This window comes from Gracilinanus agilis, chromosome 3 (genome assembly GCF_016433145.1).
Source record: "Gracilinanus agilis isolate LMUSP501 chromosome 3, AgileGrace, whole genome shotgun sequence".
NCBI classification, from domain to species: domain Eukaryota; kingdom Metazoa; phylum Chordata; class Mammalia; order Didelphimorphia; family Didelphidae; genus Gracilinanus; species Gracilinanus agilis.
Window position 1 is genome coordinate 61,300,563 of NC_058132.1, and position 8,491 is coordinate 61,309,053.

Sequence of the window (8,491 nt, forward strand, 5' to 3'; positions counted from 1 at the left end):
AGAGAAGAGAGGAGAGAGAAGAGAGAGAGGAGGGAGAGGGAGAGAAAGAAAGGGAGGGAGGGAGGGAGGGTAGATAGAGAGAGAGAGAGAGAGAGAGAGAGAGAGAGAGAGAGAGAGAGAGAGAGAGAACCGAATTACTCAGAGCTGCACAGAACTGCTGTGAAGAGGTTATCTCTGGTTCATTGTCTCTCACTCCATCCATGACAAACAGCTTCACAACAATACAATAGGCCAGCCTAATAAACAGTAGCTCCAAAGTTCTTCTTATGGGTTCAAATCCCAGCTCAGTTATCAGCAAGACCTTGAGCCTAGCACAAACTCTAATGGGCCTCAATTTAAAAAAAAACAACAAAACAACAAACCCTTATCTTCCATTTTAGAATCAATACTGTGTATCGGTTCCAAGGCAGAAGAGCAGTAAGGGCTAGACAATGGAGGTTAAGTGACTTGCCCAGGGTCACACAACTAGGAAGTGCCTGAGTTCAGATTTGAACCGAGGACCTTTTTCATCTCCAGGCTTGGGTCTTCATCCACTGAGCCACCTAGCTGTTACCTGGCTTTAGTTTTTCTTTTGAAATGAGCATAAAATGAGGTTGGACCAGATAATCTCTAACTTCCTTTCCAGCTCCAAGTCAATGATGTCTGTATCCACTTCTATCCTAGAATTTTGGGTTCTATCTGCTAACTACTAGCAGCTCTAGAGTGCAAGAGAGAGGCTGGAACCGTCTTGAAGTCGACTGTCGAAGTTGCTGCTTCAGCAGCCCAGCCGTCCCGGCTTCCTTAATGTGGAAGTGATACACTTTGGGAAGGAAGGAGATGGAGAGGACTTACTTGTTACTCTTGATGGGTTTGTTGTTAACGGTCTGCCATTCAGCAGTGCCCACTTCTCGAGAATATATATAATAGCCCAGGAGCTCAGAGTCACCCTTCACATGGTCCCAACTAAGGGAGACAGAGGTTTTTGTGTCTCTGAAAACTTGGACTTGAGCAGGAGGAGGAAGAGTCGCTAAAAGAAGGAAATAAAAGGAAACCACAAGGTGAGGAATGGTAAGAGGGGAGAGGAGGGTTGTGTCCTACAGGCTGGTGGCAGTGGAGGTGGAGAGCTGACCTGCCTTCTCCATCTCTGTTCAATAGTCAGGACGTGCCCTCTTCCCCTCTGCCCACAAGCAATACCTGGCGGATCCCCGAGGGTGATCGGTTCACTGGGCTCCGAAGGATCACTCAGGCCATATTGGTTTGCTGCTCGTACTCGGAAACGATACGCTTTCCCTTTCTCCAGGTCCAGGAGTGCAAATCTTGGGGACTTCACCGGGGTCTCCGTGCTTACTGCTTCCCAAGCATCGCTGCCTACAACGGACTATAAGGCAAGCAGACAGTCAGTCCCTGCCTTACTCTCCAGGCTGATGGGGCCGTGCAAATATAGAATGGTGGACGATCCAAAAATGTTTCTACTGAGCTTTGGGGCTTAAACCCAGTCAGATGCACAGAAAAGAACTCCGGACTTGGAGCTTGAAACTGTCTAGCTGTATGAGTGTAAGCAAATCAATCAGCTTCTATGGGCCTCACTTTTTTCTTCTCTAAAACAAACAAATAAACAAACAAATAAATAAGCAAAATAAATAAATAACAGATAAATAAATAAATAAAATAGTATCTGCACTGTCTCCTTCCCAGGCAGGAAACTAAAAATGTTTTTCAACCATAAAATTCTATAGAAATATAAGCTAACATTCTTTCTCAGTCAGTCTATCCCAGCAGAATGCAATCTTGTCTTAGATGGACTCTTAGAGGCTTAGGATATGGGAGACTTCTGTTTTCTAAAAGTCTTCTCAGATGAAGACCCAGGTCACCTTCCTGGATCATATGGTCCAACTCTCCATCTTGGTTGAGGTAACCATGAAGGGTGGGGAACTTCAGGGTTTCCTCACCTTCTCCAGCAGGTAGGTCAGGTCCTCTTTGCCTCGGGGAGATGGCTCATCCCAGGACAGGAGGACATAAGCCTGCCGTGTCTCGCTGGCTCGAACATTGGTTGGGGGGGAAGGGATGATCACTGAATCTACAAGGAATGCAATGAGAACATCGACCTGCTGATGACTATCTTCAAGTCTCCTTATCCTCCCAAACATACCATCAAGACCTTTAGGTCTTGGCCATTCAATCAGGAAGACTGCCTGGGGAGGTCATTCAATTTATTACATTCTTCTGGGGGCAGGGCATTTTCAAATTTTCAAATGGAAGTGTTGGATTAGATCAGTGATTCCCAAAGTGGGTGCTACCACCCCCTGGTGGGTGCTGCAGCGATCTAGGAGGGCAGTGATGGCCACAGGTGCATTTATCTTTCCTATTAATTGCTATTAAAATAAAAAAAAATTAATTTCCAGGGGGATAAGTAATATTTTTTCTGGAAAGGGGGCAGTAGGCCAAAAAAGTTTGGGAACCACTGGGATAGATAATCTCTAAGACCTTTTCCATCTCTGAGAAGTCTGTGTTCTTTCCTTTTTATTAATAAGACAATTTATATTCCTAATTATATGTACTAACAATTTTCAACATGTTTTCTGAAATTGTAAGATCCAAATTGTCTTAAATTTTAAATCTACTATTTTTCACTTTAGTTTATTTATGATTTTATTTTGGGGTTTGGCTTTTATATGAGTATTCTCTTACAGCAAAGACCAATAATGGAAGTAGATTTTATATGACAATACATGTATAATCCAGAATAAATTGCTGACCATCTCCAGAAAGCAGGAAAGAAGGGAGGGAGACAATTGGGATGTAAGAAATTGAAGCATTGTTTACCAAAAGTCCTTCAGAATCATCCTGGATCATTGTATTGCAGAGAATAGCTAAGTCTTGAAAAGTCTTTTTTTTCTAAGAGCCCTTCCAGTTCTGACATTCTGTGCTCTAAGGGTCCTTCTAACTCTGACATTCAATGTCTCAAGGCCCTCCCAACTCTTATGTTCTGTGTTCTAAGGTTCTTTCCAAGGCTAAATAGTCTATGTCCTAAGGATCCCTTCAGCACTGACATTCTATGTTCAGTTTCCCATCTGGTCTAAAATTCTGTTTTAGAGATCTTCCCAGCTTTGACATTTTGTGTTTTGAAGCTCCTTTCACCTCTAATATTCTGTGTTATAATTCTCTGAGTTCTAATGTTCTCTAGTCTGAGGTCCTTCCAATGTTGGTATTTTGTGTTTTGAGGTCCCTTTCATTTCTAACATTCTATGCTCTAAGTTTCCTTCAAATTCTAATGTTTTCTATTCTGAAGTCCCTCCCAGTTTGGGCATTTTAGGTTCTCAGGTCCCTTCCAGCAGTAAAACTCCCCTCCAGAGTTTCTCCCTGGAGAGACTATAAGCTCTTGGAAGCAGGAACCATTTTTGTTTTCATCTCTGGGTCTCCAGCATCTCACCTATTTGTAAGCAATTAATAAGAGCTCTAGAGGAGATCCATGGGTTTGCTTCTTCCTAGGGGAAGCTAGCCTGGCATGAAAAATCATCTGCAGACAATTGGGAATTTATGACTAGGGATAAGGACTGCGTCTATTTGTTGGTCCAGTGGTGACTTTTTTTTTGTCTAGGAAACTTCTGGGTAAAGAAATTCCCTGAACCAATTTAAGTTGGATCTTTCTCTGCAAATTATAGTTCTAGAGTGCCTAGAACAGTGAGAGGTTATATGATTTGCCCAAATCACAAAGATATTAGAGGTGGGATCTGAATCCAGATCTTCCTGGCTTGGAGGTATATTCTCTATCCATCATACCTCACTGACTTTTTTCTATCAAGTAGGGCTGTGTTCCCTCTATCACTGTTTCAATAACTAGAGATGGGAAAGAAAGTCTTGGTTCTGGAAACTCCAGAAAGCTGTTTCTACCCAGGCTCTTGGGGCCTTACTCCACCTTGAAATACTTCTTCTCTGTGCTCATCCCTAAAAGCCATAGCCTCCCTGGGTGAAGCTGAAAGTCAAGACCCAAAAGAAATGTACCTTCAGCTAAAGGGAAATCTCCTGCCATCCTTTTGGGCACACATAGCCCCTGGAGACAGGGTGCTGTCATTCCCAGGGCCTTCCTCTAAGAGCCCCTGGCTTGAGGGGAGGTAGGATGAAAGGCAAAAGCCTTAGCCTAAAAAGAGAAAGATTCAAGTGTCTCTGCCATTGACAGCCTATGTGGCTTTGGGTCAATCATTTGAACTCTCCAAGCCTCAGTTTCTCCTTTATAAAGTGGTTACAAATGCTTGTCTTGATTCCACTCTTTTTCGAATGTCAAATAGGATAAAGCACGTAAGTTGTTTTGTAAACCATTAAATGCTATATAAATGTTAGCCCCTATCATCATCATCTCCAGCATCATCATTATTGTCTGTTGTTATTAATGTTTAATTAATTGTTAATTAATTAGATTATTTTTATTGTAATTCAATTAACTGATTATTAACTGATGTTTGGGGCATTGGTTCCTATAGAACTGGTTAGATTCCCATTTGGGCCTGTTATGAATGACCTTGGGCCCGCACTTCCGAGGTACAATTCTAGGCCACACGTCCCCCTAAAGATGGTGTTACTGTCTCATGTTCTCTGCCATGGTTTGATGTTACCTTCAGTATCAGCTTTGCTGACTGCGATGTTCCTTCCGAGATCAAAAGGGATCACTAGGACAGAAAATAGATTTGCATTAGGAGCATGTGTCTGAGACAGAAGGGCTGATGCTGTAAATTGAAGAAGACTAAATCAAGGCTATTTGTTTAGCCAGATCTTATTTTCCTTGTCCTCTGGACCTCAGTGGGCTCCTCTGTAGAATGAAGAGGTTAGGTTAGATGTTGTTTAAAGTCTCCTCCAAGTCTTTGACATTCTGGTTTTAAGGGGTCCTTTGATATTCTGGGTTCTAAGCCCTTCCCAGCTCTGACATTCTAGGTTCTAAGGTTCCTCTTAGAACTGACATTCTATGTTCGAAGTTCCCCCAAACTCTGACATTTGGGTTTTAAATTCCCTCCCCAGCTGTGTCATTCTATTTTCAAAGATCCCTCCCATTTGTGATATTCTGGGTTCTAAGTCCCAACCCCTGACATTCTGGGTTCTAAGGACTCTCTAAACTCTGACATTCTGGGATCTAAGTTTCCTCTCCAGGTCTGACATTCTATTTTCTAAGATTCTCTGCCCCCCTACCCCACAGCTCTGACATTATGGGTTGTAAGCCCTTCCCAGATCTGACATTCTGGGTTCTAAGGGTCCTCCCAGATCTGACACTCTCTGCCCTAAGATTCCTTCTAGTTCGGACATTCCGGGTTCTAAGGGCATTCACAGTTCTGACATTCTGGGTTCTAAGGGCATTTCCTGCTCTGTATGCTCTAACATTCTGGGATTTTATGATTTAGAAAGGGAATCTTGGAATAGAGAATAAGAAGAGTGGAATCCTCCCATTGGAAGGTGGTCGGGCAAACTCACCCATTCAGAGAAGGTTCTATGCCTGTAGCAGACTATGTTCAGCAATCTCCATCTTCCCATTTCTCCATAACACTTCTGTTATCAGCCACTTACTCAAGGACTCTGTCTCATTGTTTCAAGGGTGTGTTTATGTGTGTGTTATATCCCTAATGAGAATGGGGGCTCCCTGCAGGAAGGGACTATGAATCCCCCTTCAAATAGGGAGCTGCTTGGGAACAGGGACCATGTCGCTTCTTCAGACTAGGGGCTCCATGAGGATGTGTGTCAGGTCTCCTCTATCAGGAGACACTCTCCATGGGCAGAAGCTGTACCACACACACACACACACACACACACACACACACACACACGTCTCTTTTGTGTCTCTCATGCAGTGCCCGACACATCATTTCTCGCCACTGGAGTTCCATCCTACTAAACTGTGGGAAGGGGGTGACTCTGGCCCATTAGGGTCCTTGTACCTACCTGTCTTCCTCTCAGCTTCCCTGGGATCTTGCATGGTGACCATCTCTGTGGCCTTGGAAGGGAGGCTGGTGCCTGCTCTGTTGATGGCTCTCACCCTGAAGCGGTAGCTCTGGCCCTCAACGAGTCCTCGAATAGGACACCGGCAGGTTCCTCCAGGGGCCTCGTGGCAGGTCTCCCACACTCCAGAATCTCCCTGGCACCTGTTATCAGAGAGGACTCAAGTTCTAAGCTCTCCCCCATGGGCACTGTGCCCCAGCCTGAAAAAACAAGTCCCATCTTCTATACATACAGAGTCTTTGGATAGGACGCTAACAATGCATGCCCCCTTCCTGGAAATCCATGCCCTTTCCCTCTTATCTCTCCAGTAATCCATGCCCCTCTTACCTTCACCTTGATTAAATCTTACCTTCTCTGAAAAGTCATCTTTGTTTGACCTTCCCTCCATCCACATCTCCTACATTTCTGATCTCAGTTTGACTTAAAATATCTGTGTTTTCTGATGTGGTCTTTTATAACCCAGACCCCATTCCTCCTCTTCTGCCCACTAATGCCAGGCTGAATATACTGAATAAAGCAGGATGCCCCCCTCCATGACTTCCCCCCATTTAATGCTCCTTTCCTCCACACATTTCCAGGGCTCTCTCCACCATACCTTTTGAATTTAGCCTATTTTGCCTTTGTATAAAAGTAGCCCTTTTATAAAGACCCAGGAGTTGTCATTTTGGGGGGGGGCTCAGTTTTTCCATCTGTAAAATGAGGGTGCCAGTGGTCAAAGTGATCCCCAAGTCCCCTCTGAATCTGGCATTCTGTGCTCTAAGGTTTCTTTCCAGTTCTGATACTTAGTGTTCTAAGGTCCTTCCCAGATCTGATATTTTAAGATCTCTCCAATTTCTGACATTTAATGTTCTAAGCTCCCTTCTAGTTTTGATAGTCTATGTTCTAAAAATTCATCCAACTCTGACATTCTGGATTCTAAGACCCCCTCCTCCTAAGCTCTCATATTCTCTGTTCTAAGACCCCTCCCCAGCTCTGACATTCAGAGCTTTAAGGTCCCTCCCAGGTCTGGCATTCTCTGTTCTAAGATCTTTTCCATCTCTGGCATTCTTTGTTCCAGTCTCTCCCAGCTCTGACAATCTATGTCCTGAAGTCTCTCTGGCACCTGGCATTCAGCGTTCTGAAGTCCTTTTTTATTTCTATCGCTCTGTCAGGGATGCTGCCTCTGTTTCCTGTGTTCCCTCACAGGGCATAAGTCACAACTGTTCTTTTGTACGAGGCAGGCTCTTACTACTGCTGGTAGAGCCTGGCCCTTGCTGGATAGCACCCACCTTTCAATGGTATAGCCAATGATTGGGCTGCCCCGGGTGTCACTGGGTGGGGCCCAGGTCAGAATCAGGCAGTCTCTATTCACATCATGGCACTGCACGTTCAGTGGGGAGCCTGGAGCCCCAGCTTTTTCCGCAGGGGCATCTGAAACAGAACATTCTTTAGACTGGCTTTCATTTTATAGTGCATCTCTTACTCCTCCATCATCTCTCCATCCCTCACTCTCGCCTCTGCCATATTTGCCTACCATTCTCCAGACCATTATTGTTTCAGAGGGAGGTGCAGGAGGTGGACCAGTGATGCTTGTGACAAGGTTAGACGCTATCCCAGCTTGGTCCTTGGGTCATCCCCAGCTTCTACCCTGCCTAGAGTTCTTGGTGACAAATTAGCATGCTAAACCCACTCTGTCACCCAGGCCAGGCCCTCCATTCCTCCCTCCTTCTGTCCCCAGATCTTACCTCTCACAAATACGTAGGCACTCTGCTCCTTGGAGCCGAAGGGAGAGGGCACTCGGATTGTGTACAGTCCCTCGTCCTCTTTATAAGCACAGGACACTTTCACAGAGGCCTGCCGGTCCAGGTACTGGAGCTGTCGCCTCTTGGATTGCTGTAGCAGCATCCCTGAATCAATTGATCAGCAAACATTTACTAAACATTTTCTACCTGCCAACCCTAAGCAAAACTGGAGACATGAGGCCAAAAGTAAAACAATAGGGGGCAGCTGGGTGGCTAAGTGGATTGAGAGCCAGACCTAGAGATGGGAGGTCCTGGGTTCAAATATGATCTCAGACACTTTCTAACTATGTGACCCTGGGCAAGTCACTTAACCTCCATTGCCTAACCCTTAGAGCTCTTCTGCCTTGGAGTCAAAATGCAGTATTAAGTCTCAGATGGAAGGTAAGGGTTTTATTAAAAAAAAAAAAAAGTAAAATAGTCTCTGACCTCAAGGAACTTACATTCAAATGAAGGAGATAATATACATATGTAGTATCTCTAGAATAAATTTAAAAATGCATTAGCAGTGGGTGGAAGAAGATTCAGAGATACTTTCTACTAAGAGTAGTATTTAAGCTGAGTTCTGAAGGAATCAAGACTTCTAAAGTGGAGGTGAGGAGGTAGTGCATCCCAGGCTATGGCACACCATGTGGGAGGAGCAACAAGAAAGCTGGAACATAGAGTGTGAAAGGAAGTAATGTGGAACAAGGCTGGAAAAAGAGATTTGGAGACAGGTCATAAGGGTGATGAGCTTGCTTGCTTCCTTCCTTCCT

At 44.6% G+C, this 8,491-nt stretch overlaps 1 protein-coding gene across 1 annotated transcript in view; it reads right to left on the reverse strand.

Moving 5' to 3' along the window:
• Positions 1–8,491, reverse strand: part of MYOM3 (myomesin 3) — an 88,775-nt gene that overhangs the window by 40,935 nt on the left and 39,349 nt on the right. Inside the window, exons 9-15 of the mRNA XM_044668729.1 lie at positions 7,683–7,844; positions 7,227–7,368; positions 5,902–6,101; positions 4,590–4,643; positions 1,929–2,056; positions 1,174–1,357; positions 832–1,006 (exon numbers count right to left, since the gene is read on the reverse strand). Of these exons, the coding sequence (XP_044524664.1) occupies positions 832–1,006; positions 1,174–1,357; positions 1,929–2,056; positions 4,590–4,643; positions 5,902–6,101; positions 7,227–7,368; positions 7,683–7,844 (1,045 nt within the window). The remainder of the gene's footprint in view (positions 1–831; positions 1,007–1,173; positions 1,358–1,928; positions 2,057–4,589; positions 4,644–5,901; positions 6,102–7,226; positions 7,369–7,682; positions 7,845–8,491) is intronic.